The 18,240-nt window shown below is 39.1% G+C and overlaps 1 protein-coding gene across 1 annotated transcript in view; it reads left to right on the forward strand.

The window, feature by feature from the left end:
- The window catches only part of rmdn3 (regulator of microtubule dynamics 3), a 45,366-nt gene that overhangs the window by 6,366 nt on the left and 20,760 nt on the right, over positions 1 to 18,240 (forward strand). The window contains exons 5-6 of the mRNA XM_066694823.1: positions 1,305 to 1,407; positions 6,334 to 6,394. Coding sequence (XP_066550920.1) covers positions 1,305 to 1,407; positions 6,334 to 6,394 — 164 coding nt within the window. The remainder of the gene's footprint in view (positions 1 to 1,304; positions 1,408 to 6,333; positions 6,395 to 18,240) is intronic.

Below are 18,240 nucleotides of genomic sequence, written 5' to 3' on the forward strand. Positions count from 1 at the left end.
GTAGTTGTGCTATGCTAACAAAACGATAAATTCAAATTTCTTCAAACTGGACACACATAATTAAAAAAGGTTTCCATGTATGATTCTGGGTGAGAAAGCAATCAGTCTAAAATGCGGAAATACCGAAGTATCCCTTTAACACAGATATTAACCAAAGCTCAGGTGGGTCATCTTAAAATGGATTAAAATAAATGGTGTCAGAGGTTTGGACTTGCTCTCCTGTAGAATATGGACAGCTGTAATTTTCCCATTCCACATTTCGATAAGCAATCTAACATAGTGAAATATGGTTGACCTCCAGACGTGTAAGTGCTGCAGGTCCTGGGCAATACTAAATAACCCAAAGTAGGCATAGCCAAATTTTCTATGAAAGTGAAAGTTGTGTATGATGACTGTAAAGCAATATGTTAATTAAAAGAGCTAGTAAATTATGAATCCCTATCTGAGTTTGTTTTGTTTCTGATTTACTCCCCCATAAAAAGCACCCATGCTGTACACACACACATACATTCTTTAACAAAAACCAACCACAAAACAATTCACTTCAGTGCCAGATTGGCAGCACTGAAGAGGTTACTATCAGTCAAATGTAACAGGACAATCATATGGCAGCAAGTGACTGAAAATGTTAATAAAAACAAGTAAATTAAGACTTTGAAGAGGTCTTTTATGTTCATTTAAAAGGCTTTAAAGGAAGCACTATTTCACACATCCAGAGGAAGGAAATGCCAAGTCCCTGATATAAGCAAGTCAGGAACATTGTGCCATAATTGGGTCAGTTGTGCAGAATGTGAAGAAATTTTAGGAATACATCCTGTTAACCAGCAGTTACTCAGAATAGCCAGTGCATACCATTGCTTGGCTTCATGTTGTGGGCAAAGACACATTCATGGTTTTGATTTCAATGCTGAAACAATAGATTTTCACAGTGGTGAATCTGAACAGTGGTTCCGCTGTGGTCTTAATTTTGCTGGTCGCGAAGCCTGAGCGAGATTGATCTTGGATACATGTAATTGGAAATGGTTTCTGGAGCCAGGCAACATTCGTTAGGAATTTGGAAAGAAAATAATCTAAAAGGAAGGGTTCTTTTTGCAGGGGATTTTTTGAAGTGTGCTTACAAAGATTATGAAACAGTATTCTTAGTATTTCCTTTCTTCTTCTGGAAAGACATTTTTCATATGTAGGTGTCCTTTTTATTTTAATTAGACCAGTTTTTTACACCAGCAAAGAGTTGTGAGTGGAATCTTAAAGGACCCTTAACCCTCTCTAGTTTTCAATTCACTTTTTTCTTCTTTCTTTGACAGTATGGAGACAGTCAGGAGTTTCTATGGCGACTAGCCCGCTCTTATAATGACATGTGTGACATCACAGAAGACCAGGACCAGAGAAAGTCCTATGCAGAACAAGGTAAAGTATTTTTTTTTGCTGCTCGGAGGAGGCTGAAACATATCAGCAACCTGTGCACTCCATTAACTTTTTTCAGTTTGAAGCTTTGTGATAAAAAAACAGCAGTGATGTTTAATAATCTGTGGGAATAACTATGGGTTGTGAAAACCACACGGGGAAGGACGAGCATCATCAGGAAATGTGGCCGTACTGTTCTACCACCATGGCCGAGTTTTATTGACAGGATGTGGGGGCATGATCAGAGCATGAACGTGTGACTGCCCCCCCATTGAGGCTGAGTAAATTGCCTTCAGCTTCTACATCTTTCTAGTTATAGGGCAATCAAATATTCTTTAATCGGAGGAGGATGGGAAGGTCTGCTTCCCGCTCCGCCTGATTACGGCATGTGAATGCTTCTTGCAAGAAAGGGAAGGGTTGGGGATTATACTTCAGGCCAAGATGGGAACAAATTAGGAGACCAGGTGGCGGTTTTTCTCTGCCAGTCAGTTTGGGCCTTGGGCCTAGTTCACCGACGTGGGCACAAAGATGACGGAGAAATTAGGAATGAGTTAGCATGCAGGTGTAAGGAAGTAGTTAATCTTTCATCAGTGGAGGGAATGGTTTCATAGACTTGACGTTGGTGTAGAAGACAAATTGCGAACAGTATTACGTTTTAAGACATTGCAATGAGGAAGGGGCTTGCTATGCTCAAGCATTTCATCTTGGGCCTGTTCAGAATAGCAGACTACATCAATATAATTTGCACGTAGGACCTTTTGAATGAGTCCATCATTACAAGACTAAATCTGAAAGTGGAGTATTTTTTCTTAGCAGGATAATTACACAGATTGCTGCCACAGGACGTGCTTAGATTCAGTCAATTGAACTTCCTGGAAGGGAGCTCCCTCAAGCCACCCACTAAGCTCTTCATAAATCCTGTTAACGAGGCCAGAACAAAAACAAATTCACAAATGGTTATATGGTGAGAAGTCCCTGCACCATTTCTGCACCTTGAGGTGAAGTCTTCACTCGAAACGGTTACATTATTGAAGTCTGTGCAGCTGTAACCGGATCTGCTGTGAAACCAAAGGGTGATGGTCTTAAGGAATGTAAGGATGTACATATTGTGAAGACCTAGGTAGGGGAAACACAAGGCATCTATATTACAAATAGTCTGGGGCGATTCAGCTATTTGAGACAGCAATTTTCTAAAACGTTTTTCTTTCATAAGTCTGCCTTGCAAGCATGGTTATAAATGTGTAGGTAATGGGAGTTAAAATGTGTAGTGCACCCCTTTCACAAGAGCAGGTCCTCGAAGATGAAAGGTTTTCCCCATCCAGTTGAGCAGAGTTTAGGAACAATATGTTACCATTCCAGCAGACCTAACTTGGCATTGTTGTAGGAAGTGGGAATAAGAACAGACGCCTTGGGCAGGGCCTGATGCTGTAAATGGACAACAGCTTGCCTGGCACTAAATCAACCAAGGCACAAACCTTCTCCGACTGAGATCAAACACAGATTGGCCTTCTCCAGTCAAGCGCTTGCCCAGATACTGGTAAACCTTGCATTGTTTTAGGAGGGCTTTTTGGCTCCTATGCTGTTCTGATGGGGGAGACCCTTGAAACCTCTACTGTTTGTTTTCTCCCCGTTTCTTTGATAGTTGCGGGAGGATTCCCACCTTTGCGAGCGTTTTGTTAAGGCACTTTTGTAACCTGAATTGCCAGGGGCAGATTATATTCTTGGAAGGCTAGAAGTGGTGCATGCCTTTGATAATGAGAATAAAAATCAATTACTGAATGGTTTTATTAAGCCTTATCATTGGCTTCCTAGTAGTCTGTGCGCCAGGGCCTGTTTTAGCTAAGGGCTTGGTCTGCATCCACTTTGATTAATCAGCAACAGTTCCTGACTGTAAGTTGTTTGGGTTACCTTGGAAACCAGAAAGCAGTTTTTGACGCCTCAGGGCCTATGAGGTGATTCCAGTTTGGTCTGCCACACCAGCAGAGTCACTATTTTATTTCCCCAAACAGAGATGCAAATAACGTACGTGGAATTGTTTGCAATTAATGAAAATGCATGTCGTAAAACAAACCAGAAGGTTGCATGTTAGAACAACAGCACCCACAATAAAAACCGAATGAGAAAACAACAAATAAAAAGCAGTAAGGTTACATCATAATTTACAAGGAAGCGTTTCCTGTTTTATTTATACTTTTTTGAAAATGCTGTTTAAATTCCTAAAGACAGGTCATGATAGCCTGTTATTAAGAACAGCTCGTGCTATGTATTTAGTTCTTCCTGCTGGGGGCACGTCCTCTTCACCTCTGCATCCTGAAATATGATACCGGAAACTAGTTTTTAGTTTAGTGGTAGTGGGTTAACACTTCTGTTTAATATTCACATTTCTTTAATTTATATTCACTATTATTTGAAAGGGAAAGTATGTTTTGAAAAGGAATGTTTGATTTTGTTGCAAATTATTATCCTAGTTTCACATCAGGTTTTTGTGCATTCCTGTCTTGGTGTTGTTGACAGATGCCTGTTGAAACGTCTGTTCCAATGCTTATTACCATCTTCTTTGTACTGTAGTTTTGCCTCTAATTGACTAATGTGCTGAAACATTTGTATCTTGTGTCGCCAAAAGTAATATTCATGTTTTTCACCTGACAGACTCTCATTGTGTGGCTTAACTCCAAATGGGAGAGAAGTTACCTGTTTGGATTTGTACCTCAATATTATTACTACTCTTTATTTCGTTCTTTCTTTCTTTGCAGATGCCCGTATCCAGACTGACTTACCATTTACACAAGCATTACAAAAGTGCAGTAGTATAATCAATACAAAGTACAATTTAAGAAATACAGCAGTGCAATTAATATAACATACCAAGCATACTTCTGTAAGATCTGACTTCAGTAACAGTCTTGTGATGAATGTTGCCAATGATGGGAGTTGTGTGGATGGAGGTCCCGTGTCATTAGGTTTAATCACAGCCAAGGAAAGATTTGCCAGGTTTTTATGTATTTGTGTTTGAGTTTTGTCATTTGTGCAACACTGAGCTGAACCGTGTCAAAAAGAAAGTCTCAACTCAGACCTGCCGCATGGTCTTCTGCTGCTGCTAATGGATGTCAGTTCTGTGGCGGTTTGAGTAATTTACATTGCTACCCCCAGGGAACTCAGGTGAGCTCACTTTGCTTTGGAACGATACCACTTTTTAAACCCGGGTATCCCGAGGCCTGAGGCTTGAAAGTTGAATTAACCTTCTCAGTGGCTAACGCCCAGACATATGCTTGTGGAGTTCACAATTGCAAACAACCTAATAAATGAGCCTCTTGTGTACTATATGTTTGATATTTTGTTTCATTTTTTTTTTTTTTTTTTTCGGCCTAGTTGATTTTCAGTGTTTCATTCCATCTCAGCACTGGGTTCAGCCTTCAAGAAGCCGCATTGTTAAAACTGCTGGTTTTAATAATAAAAAATACAATTTTCAGTTCTAAAAAAAGCTAACCAAAGCATATTGGCAACATTGCCTGATGTATTTGATGAAAGCTCTGCAGAACACAATAAGTCGGTATAAGTAATTTAGGCTTTCTAAGAAGTGTTTTTTGTTTTTAATGAATATCTGTATTTCAAGTATTTTTTAGTTTTTGTCGTACATGTAGCTATTTTGAGATTTCTTGCATCCAAACTGGCCCATTTGTTTTCCAGTTGAGTTTCTAAAACAATTCTTTCTGAGGCCTTTGACAAATTGAACCCTTTTCTCCTGTTCAGGTTGAAGATATAGCTAATGGCTGATCTCAGCAGAGATTGTGAAACCTCAACTACCTGTATATAAATCTCCTCTGAACTGATTCAAGGGCCGCCATTTTCTAGTCAGTCAATCAGATTTGCATAGTATTTTAGATTATCTTTTTGTGCTGAAAATCATTTACAGCTCAAATCCAGACATGACATCTTCCCCAAGGGTGTCTGACCTTTTTATCTCTGCCATATTTGTGTCCATCTCTGCTTTATGGGGTTGAAAGGGTTAAGCCTGTAAGCCTGTGTGTGCACCATCTGTGGGGTGTTTGGCTTTTTTGGGGCAGTATTATTGATTCCTCACATCTTGTCCTTTCCCAGCTGCTCTTCATTAACTCTGCTGTAAAGATGTTGACATCTATCTTTTCAGTACAATCTGCCCTGTGTTTCAGTAACACACCGTGCACCATGGGGGGGGTATTTTTTCAACCTACTGTGCACATGTCCCTTCATGTCTGTGCTTGCCCTTTCCTCTCTTGGTTCAAGGTGCCTCCCTGTCACTGCATTGACCACGTGCTCCACAGATCTCTTTGAGGTCATGAGAACTGCCAGCAATCACATCTTTCATGTCACAGAAAATCATGAAGAGCACACACTGATCTCTGTTGGCATTAAGGAAGTGTTCCTTATCAAATCCATTGCATAAGGATCTGTTCATATCTATGTATTTTACTTCTGTGATGTCCCACTGTGTGTTTTCTATAGTATTTTCAGTTAAGTTTGCAATCCCATTGATTCCTTTTATTGCTTTATTTATTTATTATTATATATATTAAAAAATTATTGCCGTAGATTAAATAGTGGGTCCATTCTTTTGTAGTTGACATGACCCCACCACACATGGTTGGCACGGCTCATAATAATGATCGGGGCATAAAAGAATTTGGTAGTAAGGGCTAGGGGACACGCTCTGTAGATATTAATACTAAATACAATGAAGAAAAAATGCTCTTTATTCAGTTCCACTTGAGGCTGTAGGCCCATTCTGCACTCTGGCTTGTGTTTTATTTTATTTTTACCAAAGCAGCTAAGCAAGAAGAACCTACTTCAGACCCTCTGGCATGTTTTATGTTAGACCTTCAGACTTGTCAGGGTCAGAGATGTCCAAAAGTGTGCCAGTGTTGCTCACAGCCTGTTTGATTTCTCTTGCAGGTCGGGAGGAAGCAGAGGCGGCCCTGCTGAAGGGGGACCAGAGTGCCGAATGCCACAAGTGGTTCGTTGTTCTCCTCTAAAGTCTCTTTAATTGACACCGTTAAATTATCTTATTTTTACACAGTTGCTTTAGCATCTGATATCACTTTTGAATAAAAAATGAACAAACAAAAAAAGGCTAACCCACACACACACACACACACACACACACACGTGCATTTTTACATTTTCAATAAAACATAATTTAGTATGTTTTTTAAGCGATTTGACTCATGGGGACTCTAGACAAAGTCCCCACATTTCACAGTTATAGCATAATAACCTTGTAATTACCAGTTTGTAACCAAAAAAAAAGTCCCATATATCACGAAAACCTGTACACACACACACACACACACCAAAATCCTGCCCAGAAGCACAACATCTAAACAACAGGATACAAGCTGAAATCTTCTTGTTTATATTGAAAACGTGACCGGCCATAATGTCCAAAACTTTAGATAATTTTTGGCAATTTATCATGACGTAATGTTGTATGCCAGCTGTGATTGTTTTGTACTGCTGGCTTGGATTGCAATTTGAGGCCTATTTTAGGGTGGGGGTGGGGGGGATCCCAAGTTCAAGCTGAGAATAAGGTTCACAGATGGGGACAAGGAAAGTGGAGTTTTGTGGAGTAAGCAGAACCAGCCAAACTTTGTGACATCATCTCCCAGCCTGTGTTATGGATATTGGTTTTGAGAAGACTATGACCGCAGTTTATTACATTTGATGAATACAGAACTACTGTGCCAGTTGACAAGGCCCACACACTAGTCATTTCATTTTTACATCGTTTATCTTTGACACATTACTATTTTCTGCTTAAACCAGCCTGTTCTTTAGTCCAGACTTAAGAGAAGATGTTTGCTTGGATGACATATACTATTACATGTTGAGAAAATGGTGACGGGTTGAACTTGGGAGGCATGATAAATGACATGGCAGCCTTCAAACAGAAATACTCGTAAAAAATCTGAAACAAATGATGAATGACACAAAATGCTTCAAACAAATCTGGCACTTAACGCTTATAAAATAAAAAATGAAAAAATGGAGGTCAATTATGTGACAATGATGTCATTGGACTACTGTGTTTGATTAAACCCATATGTTTTTTTTTTTTGGAGGGGGGAGTTAATGAGGTTTCATTTGGGTGTTCTTTCTGAACCTGTAAATTGAAAACATTCACTTTATCCTCAAGAAGGAAAAAAGTAGGTAACAGGAACTTAAATAAATAAATAAAACTCCAAAAGTCCATTCACACATTGGATGACTAATGCTGGAATGACAGTGGATGTGTCTATATTTCTATAGATATGCTGCTCAAAGTACAACTGAGATTTACTATTATGAATGAAAAATGTATTTGTAAGCAGGTGTTTATTTGGTAAAGTAATGATAGTGATACTTTAGAGCAAGTAAACTGACAAATGCATAATATTAATTTTTTTATTGTGACTCATTCATCTGTTTAAAATAATAGCTAAATTAAAAGTTGCAGTGATGTACTTTGAAGGAAAGGCGATTCCAGATTTGCAACTGATAATGCATTTTGCAGCTCCACTGTTTACAGTTCCAAGTTTTGCAGCTTTCAAGTGGATTCAATTCTCTCTCTTTTGGACTGTGGGAAGGAAGGGGAGTTACACAAGTGCACAGCTGTGCAACGTTTTAGATGGCAATTGCTCTGATAGTAAATAGGATTGCTTCCCAGTTGTTACCTCTTAGGATAGTGACTCCCAGACTATGTAGTTGAAGGTTTGGTATACTTTATTGTTGTTGTTATTAATTATGATCTACGCCAAGAAAAAAAGTGCTAGTTCTATATTGCTTTTAGTTTTTAGGGTCTTAATATCTTTCTCATGCTCTCAAATGAAACTATGGGGATATTTACAGTAGATTTCAAATTCCAACTGGAGCAGAAAGGTGGAACCAGGAAACTCTTGAAATTTTGCAGACGTTTTGTTTTTTGGTTTCTCTAAAGAACTTAATTTAAGTGTGTGTCAACCTAGTCTAAATATTTGTTGAAAGTTGTAGGTGTCCAAAGTTTGCTTTTCACAGTAAATGGAAGGAGGCTCCAGAAAGCTATGTCACAGCCCAACAATTGCGTGTGACTTACGTGTTTACATTTCACCCCCCCCCCATATGTTCTTTGTGCACGCAATTTATTCTTTTGCACTAACCAGATCCAGTAAGATATACATTTATTTGACTCTTATTGTCTTGTGTGTTTGGTAATGCAAAATAAACTTGCCAACATTAAATAGATTCAACTTAAAACATCAAAACTATCACTTATTGTGTGGGAGATATCTTCTTTTCACATGATGCCCTTTAGCAGGGGGGCTTAATGGACTGAAGGAGTACTTCAGAGTTTCCTTATCTTTATATTAGAGGCAGTGAGTGGGAATTGAATTTGGATGGGCAGGTATCCAAGGTAGATATTCATGTCTATGTAGCTCAAGGAAAAGCATGTCTTTAAATCCAACGCAGCACAGATACCAGAGCTGCGTGGCAGGGGACCGGACCAGTTTTGTATCATAGTGTGTTTTTTGCCCTGCTGGTGGAGCTGTTTGGACCCAGGTGCTCGGAGATGGTGGTTCAAATCTGAGTGGAGGCTTCAACCGCACACACTACATATGGTCTTAATAGAGCCTGGTCTTTGCTAGCCAAATGACGGATACACCAGTTTTAATTACGCACTACTTGGAGTTTTATTGAAATGGTTGAAGTAGAGAGATAATGATGACTGATCAAAACATCTAGTGCTTTGACAAACACATGGCGCTGTCAGATAACAACCAACAAAAAGCTCCGTTCTCCAGAAAACCGGAGGGATTGCTTGTGACGCCAAAAGCGGGATTGATGACTGATGTCAGTAAAGTAGCACGATGTATTCAGCACACTGCCAAATCCCACTGCAGACAGCAATTAAAAGCAGAAAGAGCAAATGAGTGTTGATAGTTTTACAGCAAAAAAGTGCAAAAAACTCTAAACAAGACGGGGCTTTGGTGGATAAACGTCTGCGTTCTAGCTGCTGACAAAGGTTAGTGTGAAAAACGGATTAATTTGGCCTTGTGCTCCATCCTTCACAACCTGTGTCTCAGTGATTTGGCAGCCTTCAAATAAACCCAAACATTTGTCAGTGATAATGCACTATGATTTTGGCAGTGTGAAATGTTGTGTTAAAAAAACGTCAATAAATTCTGTTGACATCCTTTTTTATGGACACAGTTTATGGATCCTTTTTGTAAACAGTACCTATCATGGGATTAGCTGTCATGTCAATGGATTTGCTGTTTTCAGAATTCTTATGACAGTGTGAAAAGAAAACCCTGTCCGTTTTTCTTTCGTAACACATTCAAGTTAAAACTCAAGAGATTAAATTCACAAAGTACATGATATAATCCTCTGCTCTCACCCTTCCTAAATAATAGGCTGTCAGCACGCATAGAAAAACTGCAGTGAATGCATTTTAATGGAAATCACATGGATTCAGTTGAGATTGTTTGCACATTATTGAGATGGTGTGCATTGGGGATCACTCAATGTATGTAATTTCTAGTTTGGCAAACAGTACATTTTCTGTGTGCCCCTGCCAGCTAATCTACAATCTTCTCATGGGCATCAACCTGGTCATCTAATTATGCTTTTTATGTTGTTTTTCGGATTAGTATCAATGTTTAATTTGTGGTACAGTATAATTCAGTACTGACATATCATTTTAGTTACTTTCACTACCCATTTAATATAAATGTAAATACAAATCATGGGATAATCTTATTTTATTCTGAGGCTCCAGGCCTAATAGGCACAAATGTTAGAAATCCTCTGGCAGCCTGTTAGATGGCATTGGGAATGTTTTATTTAAACATTACAATGGAGTATTTCTTCAAATCTGACACATTTGGTTTCAGCCAAGTAAGGTTTTCCATTCGATAACTCAAGAAAGCAATGTTCCGGTTGAAATGAATTGTTTATGTGGATAATAATTTCATTATTTCAAGTGGTGTCCTTCACTGTGTTCAGTCTGTTGTGGTTTTCATAACACAGGGTGACTATTTTGTTTGATGTGTCTAAAGTTCATTGTAAATATATTGAGTTTACTTCCAGATCTTCCAGTGGATTAGCCAAGAATGCCTCTGTCCTGTTTTACCGCCTTTTAATATAGCTTACCATTTAGGAGTACTCTGTTGTATTGTATTTTACTTCAAATGCTGTTGACTGCTGCCCTGCTAAAGAGCAACAACAGGCTCGGTCATGTGTCCTTTGAGATACGGCTTTGAGAATGGCCAAACGTATTGAACTGCAACCACTTTATAAGCCAGTGCCAGTGTGCGTGGGCAGTTGAAATCCACCTGTGGATACTGCCAGCCGCTGTTGGTCTTGAGTCTGGATATTCCCTTGCAAATGCCAAGTCCTCTGCTGTCCAGGAGGAGTCTTTTCCTAGACGAGGCGTGTTCTTGTTGAAAGAACTTGGTGGTCCCTCCCTCTGCCTGGCACTCTGTTGGCATGGATGTGTTCAGGGGCTGGCCACACACCGGGAATAGTGGAAAACGTCATACTAAAGCCGAGGATTAAGAAGCAGCTTTGATCTCCCCAACAGCTCCTGCTACTGTGAGCTAAGGAAACTACTCAGGCATCGGTATATATTGTTCTTGAAATTGGTGAATATGACTCCATCAGATATTGTAGGTTTTGTTATAGTTTCAGTTTTATAATCAGTTTTTTCCATCATAGTATCTATCTGCCATGAACTTGGACTGACTTCCAACCACCTGGAACTTTCTGGTATCATTTGTGTTTTGCATGTAGGATTGATTTGAACAGCATTACACTAAACTTTATCACCTTCCCTGGCCAATACAGTCACCAGATTTACTGTGGTATATGTTGAAGTGTGCTTCGCTTTCCTCCTAGAGTCGGACACAGCTTTGTTAAAGAAAAGGCATACAATTGTCTTCTCATCTGAAATGCTGAATGTTGACAATGAACTTTGCAATGTCACATTTAGACTGGACTGTGAAGTGGGAAACGGTCAGGAAACGTATTTCCATACCAAAATGAAAATGTCAGATATTGGTCAGAGTTGTTGCATGTGTAACTGCTTTCTCAGTGTGTTTACAAAATGCACATCCATACAGAATTGCATGACTGTGTGATTGAGGGAAATTAATCCACAGCAAAACTGGAGGATGATGTCACAGAATCACACATTATGTATGTATCAGAACAAAAGCATGGGATAATGTAAGTTTGATAACTGACAAAGCTCTCATTTTGTTGACTCAGAAAGCCCTGTGGCCCCTCAGCCCTTATTGCAACCTGCATGGTTCATCTGCCTCAGGTCAGTAGCTGGTTTTTATTTACGATAATGGCTGCCCAATTGCTTTTGCCCCTTCATTTGGTTGCAGTAATTGAATCATTTCCTCCAACACTTGGTGAGAAAATTCTTTTTCTGAGCTGGTGAAGGGAAATTGTTGGCTACTTCAGAGGGGAAAATGTGATTAATTTCCCCCCACCCCCTGCTGCAAGTTACAGTAACCGAAAATAACAAAGGAGAGCAATGTTTATGGATGCATGGTGTTGTGGTGCTTAGCTTCAGCATCCACTGCCAAAATCCATCCATGCAGAGGTGGGAAAATCTGATTATTTTTTCTTTCTTGTTTTCTTGAGTTTTATTTTACAGATTACATACAATACAAATAACAATGGGTTTAGGTTCAGGTAGCAGTATGTCTGCTTTGATTGGAAGAGATGAATCAACCAAGTTCTTGGAAACAAGTCTGAATAGATCAACAACAATAATGTTTTGACAGAATTTGAAAAGGATACTACACTTAGTTTCATATAATCATAATACACAGCAGCCTGTTGTGAAATTGGATTAATACACAAAATACTGTGGTTTTGGTCCTCAGACATTGAGAAACGCAGATTTGAGTTCATATACATCTTTGTATAATGTACTGTATGTCCAATCTATTCATCTAAACCATTTAGACGAACGGGCATTTCTGTAGTGAATAAGGAGTTCAGTGTGTTTGATTTTGAGAGGCATTGAGAGGATCCTTCCTGCAGTTGAAGGAAATGAAACACTTTTGCCAAGTTAATAGGCATTTCAAGTATATGTAAACGATGGGACAAAAAGCGGTTCACGGTTTCTTGTTGAAGGTTGAAGTGGTCTGATGGCAGATGTTTATATTACAGTCACCCTCTTAGATGTTTAGTCTTAAACCATAGATAATGTTTAACAATTGTTAAAGCCATTATTATGTTTGCGTTTCCTGAACTTCTGCCATTTGTTCTCGTTCTATCCTCCTTTTTTTTGTGGTAAGTGTTTAGGGAGCAGTGAACTATTTGTCCAGTCCCACACTAGCACAGCCACTGGAACAAGCTGCTCTTAGTCACGTATCGCACTCCCCCTGGCTCCCAGACCTCACAGTTGGACAAGCTGTGTGATTTGGCAGCAGTTATCGCCTCACAGACCCAGGGAGGTCAGTTTTGTAGGAAGCTCTTCTTTGGATGGCTAGGGCTCTTACACAGGTGCCTGGACATCAGTATGTAACTCGAGCAGAATTCAGACCTCGGGGTGATTGAGCTTTTCCTCCTTCCCATATATTCCCAGTTGTGTCCTCAATATCTCCTTTTTTTGTTTGTCTTACTTTTTCTGGTAACATTTCTCCTCTCTCTCTCTCTCTCTACGTAAATACCCCCCTCAAGCGAAACGCTACATGCACAAGGTAAATAATTTGTGAGTGATTCCTTCGCAATTCTAAGCTGTTTCTCTTGGCAGCCTTCCCTGAGATTTTCGAAAATTAGCTGCCTGCTCTTGGGATTAGTGTAATCGTTTGTCTCCGTGTCCTCTCGCTGCAGGTGTCCAGCTGCACATTGTTTGCTAAGGCTGTCCCTGAGGTCCTTGTTTTCATTTCCAAACTGTAGCGGAGCAGGATTTGCTGAACACTTGGGAGATGTAGGGATAATTGGAGCAGCAAGCCTACATGGTACTACGTGCACTAATGATTTTAATATCCCCCGCAATGGTGTTTCATGGTCCACCAGAAAAATGGTCCTGAAAATTGCAGAGAACTTATCGTTTTTTTTTTTTCTTTTCTGTTCAAGACAGCAGGATTAACTCTTTCACAACATAGTCCAGTCTCTGCTACAGAGGCTACTGAATTACAGCCACGGAGTTTCATCTGGTATTAATAGACAATACTGAAAGTCGACATTGGAAGATGGCCTGTTAGATTCCAGTTGGTGAATTTGAAGAAGGGATAAAAAAAAAAATTCTGTCTCTTGAAATAGCTTGAGAGATGGTCTGCATAACCAAATAAGTGGATAATTAAGAATTCAGGTGCAACCAAAAGAATCTGTCTCCTGTTCTAGTATTCCGTTTTGGGGTTTTGAAAAGCGCTTTCCAATTAAGACATTAAATAAGTGTAAATATAATGGACCAGGGGCATAGCCAGGAATGTTTTTTTTTACTGGGCCTGAGGTAAATATCAACAGGCAAATAATATAATGACTCCAAGCTAGTTAAAACACAGTCTCAGTCACTGACTTAATTCTAATGTCCGATTTCACATCGTATTAAGCACTTCCAAAATAAATTAAAGTGTGATTGGCCACAACATGCTAATGGTTTGAAAACTATTTTTTGCAGTACTTTATTACAGGGGTCATTTTGTAGACTGATAGGATGGGGCTCAATGATACATGTCCCACCTGTGGCAATGCCCCAGACCCAGGTTTAAGGAAAACACATTTTATATTTTGATGGAAGTGCTGAAAAGATCCAAGATAAAGGACAGACACTCACAACATCCCTAGCATGGAATTAAATCAAAAATAAAGATGCACAGATGTGATTAATTTGTTCAAATACACAGCAAGAGTCTGCCTTTATAACAGCAGAACAAGAAAAGTAAACCAGTGTGTCTCAAATGGACTGTGGAATTTTGCAATCCTACCAGTTCTGGTGTCAATTTCCCCAGTCTTTCCCAGCACTTTTCACATTCTGCTGTGGATGTGGATATCTGCCAGTGTTTGATTTCCTCTACACTGTTTTCTTCCAGTAAGTGAAATCGAATTCCCATTCATTCCTGTATTTTGAAATTCCTTGTCTCCAATTTCTTGAGTCTTTGGCAGATAAATGCTAATTAAAGTTACAAAAGGGAACCTGGAAACTAATCATCCCAGCTTTATTATCTGCATCTTCAGCGTCAGTAACAGATAGGTATTTGGACACTGTAATTAATCTACTTTGACACTTGGTCCACTCCTTCATCATTAATTAAGTTGTATAATTCTTGGAACGATGATAGGCTTGAATTTTTACTGATAGCCTGCTATATGAAGTGTGTACTGGCCTATATATTATTCATTTGAATCCCTGTGTGTAGTTGTCAAGCACTGCAGCTTTTCCTATAGAAAAAGGAAGATTACTTTGGTTTTCAGTCCGCCGAAAAATGATATAAAACAAAACAACAAATGAGAGTGATTACACAGCACTTCTGGTAAAACTCAGTAAAGCTTAGTTTGGCTCCTCATGTCCAGTAGAACTAGTTGTGGAGATTTACAAGCACATTACCTACTTATAAACTGCAGCTTTTGCCAGTGATTTAGAAATAAAAAGAAGTGCAATGTGAGGTGTTACTCAGACTGGCACCATTTTAACAATGGGGATACAGAGGGTTGTATTTCCTTTGCCCTTATTTTGATCTGGGAATAATTCAATTAAAATTGTATCATTACAAATCAGAAATTAGCTAGTAACTGTGTTGGCGTATCTGGCTGGATGGCCTCCACATGGCAGGAACTTGTTTGTCGCCAAATCAGATTAAATACACTCTTAGCCAGTGTGGCGGACAAAAGCGCCCCGTCAGTGCTTGTATAGAGTTATCCACGTCACCGCAGCCTACAGCTGGCTGCAGTTTGGGGTCTTAAGCAACCTTTCTGATGACATCATCACTGTGCTTCCAGCGGATACATTTCAAAGATCTATACATGATACATTAATGGCTTAATACCTCCATTAGTACAGCGTGGGATCATGAAGTAATTAGGCTCAATAAAAATTCCTTTCACTTGTTCCTCGCTTTTTTTTGTAATCATCATTATTTTTTAAATATGCAATACACCATTTATTTAATGTGGTGTATGCATGAGTTTTGGTTTGCTCTTTGGATCCAAGAGTCAAAGTTATGTCGTAGAAAAGCAGAAGACTTGTTCTAGACTGAATCTTTAGAAGGCATGCATTTTATTCCTACGTCACTAAAGTTCCCAATACGCTGCACACTTGTGACCTGTTCCTGGAAGCAGACTGATAATTTAACGGCTCATTACTTTTAACCGAGCCATCTTGAAGACTTGGCCATATTGCTTGCTGTCAAAACATCTCTCTGTTATAGTGGAAACATAGTGCATTACAAGTTTGATATCCTGCTGCTTATTTGTCTTCATTGAACTATTTGGTTCCCTGTAGTCTTGTTAAAATAAACCCCTTTAAAATACTTGAATTCTGCAGAGTCTGGAGTTGCTGTGGGGAAGGCAAAGCTGGTGCTTCTGTAGTTTTTCCACAATCCAGGAAATTGTGATGGCTCATCCTAAAACCCCGAAATCTGACACCATTATTTCGGGAAATTTTAAAGTGTTGAAAGTTGACAATCTATGACGGAATCGAACAGGGAAATACACTTTACGTATTCATCACTGGCAACAAGTAATGATAAAAACATAATTTTTCTGAACCGTGCTAGTTTCCATTTAAACGCATTTGTTTGGTGAGTCAAACACTGAGTCAAAGCCTCTATAATGTCTGGTTTACTGAAAGTTCCCCTCCTTGTAGATTCCTGTTTTTCAGTTTCAGAGTTCATCAGTTCAACCATAGTAAAGTAATATGATAGTAAAACATCAGTCGAGGGGATGTACTGACCAGGGGCCGCACACAGTGAAGCACAACACCATTATATCAAGATTTTTTTTAATTCACCGAATTGGAGAATGCCTGTCCCATCTTGATCTGCACAGAAATATACCTCCTCTGTTTTAGATTACTGTAGATTGGGTGCAGGAATTGCCGGTAGCCACCGAGGAGTAAGATTGTTCAGTATTTATAACTCTGCAGAATGTTTCTATGCTTTCCATATGCAGGCTTTAACTTTGCACTGACCCCCGGTCTCCTTACATATCCTATCTTACTCCCCGGATCACAATCTTGTCTGCATCAGTCGTGCTCTCCTTTAATTAAATCAGATCGTTCAAATCCCATCAGTTGAATTAGTGAACACTGTCTTGTCATTAGATGCAGGAGGTGGATTTTAACTAGCATATTGCTAAATGGCTAGTGTTAAACCAGCCCTTGATATATAGCTTTATTCTGGAAATCCATTACCAATTAAATGTAGCTTATAAAGTAAATCGTTCAGAGACTTTATCTTTGGAATTTATTTTGTTCTTATTTGTAATTGGAACTCTACTGGCATAATACTTTCTGATTAAAAAATAACTTCTCTATTTATGTATTGATCATATATAAATGATCTAACCCACTTATATTATTTATTTGGCATTATCCCCATTTTGTGTCTCAAATTGTTTGCCAATAAAGTGCGAAAAGTCCCAAGTTTAACCAGGAATATATTGTTGATGAATACTGGAAAAACAAATGACAGCCGCTATCAAAATAATCTATCCCTGCAGTTTCAATACCGTATGTTTCTGACCAAACCCAAAGATGCTGTCAGAGTTTAGGAGACATAGGGGCAAGCTGGTTCTGCCTGGCCAAAACTTGGTGCCGTCTGGCAAAGGAAATGTGTGAACTGAGGGGAAAAAAAAGTGCACATGCTCTGCCCCCACCCCCCCCATCAACAATTCAGTAACAGACCACCATGCTTATGCACTTTTCTGCTGGAAACCCTGCATAAGATATTGGAAACTGTGGATATAATGTTCGCATCAGTGCAGAAACTGTTTTGATGCTGCAGGCTGAGGTCAGTCTGCTGCCAACAAGTGTGTTCAAAATGGCGCCAGTAGGTCCAGTTCATGGTTGATTTTCTGTCTCTTATTATTGCTTTGTACTTGTTGAGCCAATTAAATACATAATTCCAGAAGGTCAGCATATGTACTCGCCTTAGATAAAGGACAGTTTTTTATTGTTTCCTTAATAATGCTCGATGGGATAAGATTTGCTCATTAATGTATTTATTCTTTTTGCCACTTATTTCCAAATCTAGCTGGCTTGTTTTAGTCCTGTAAATAAAATACAGAAGTGATTTTGCTTGTATGCCAAGTCTGTAAAATTTGCAGCTACTAAAAGCAACAAAATCACAAAAGTGTTGAAATTATGATCTTGGTGCGAGGCTTTGCAATTTCGAAATGGGAATAAATGCAATGCAAGGGCAATGAAACTGTTTGTCACTGTGGATCTTCATCGTCACCCTGGAAGGAGCAAGCGGTCCCTCCCAGCTGAGATTTTTTATTCCTGAGCTCATATGAAGTTCTTCAAATAGGAAAAGATGTCACAATATGTTCATTTTGATTAATTAAACCAGTAGTGTACGATACTTTTATTGGGTTGCAATAACCTTTGCTCGTAGATTAACCATTTGCGGTAAAAGCATCGACACAGCTGCAATTTGAACACCGTCTGACCCCTTTTCTCTGCTGCTCTCTGTAAACAAAAGTCACGGGAATGAAACGGAAAACACCAAAGAATAACCTCTTACAAAAGAAAAGAAGATTTTGCACTCTATCCTACTGACCTCATATAAGGCTCTGTATTTGAAATATTCCCTGGACTTGAATTTCAAATCTAAGGTTACTGTCACAGAAGTTGCTAAGACCATTTTTCTGGGGCAAAGGCAAGAG

The sequence above is a fragment of the Amia ocellicauda genome, chromosome 21, assembly GCF_036373705.1.
Source record: "Amia ocellicauda isolate fAmiCal2 chromosome 21, fAmiCal2.hap1, whole genome shotgun sequence".
In the NCBI taxonomy this organism is placed as follows: domain Eukaryota; kingdom Metazoa; phylum Chordata; class Actinopteri; order Amiiformes; family Amiidae; genus Amia; species Amia ocellicauda.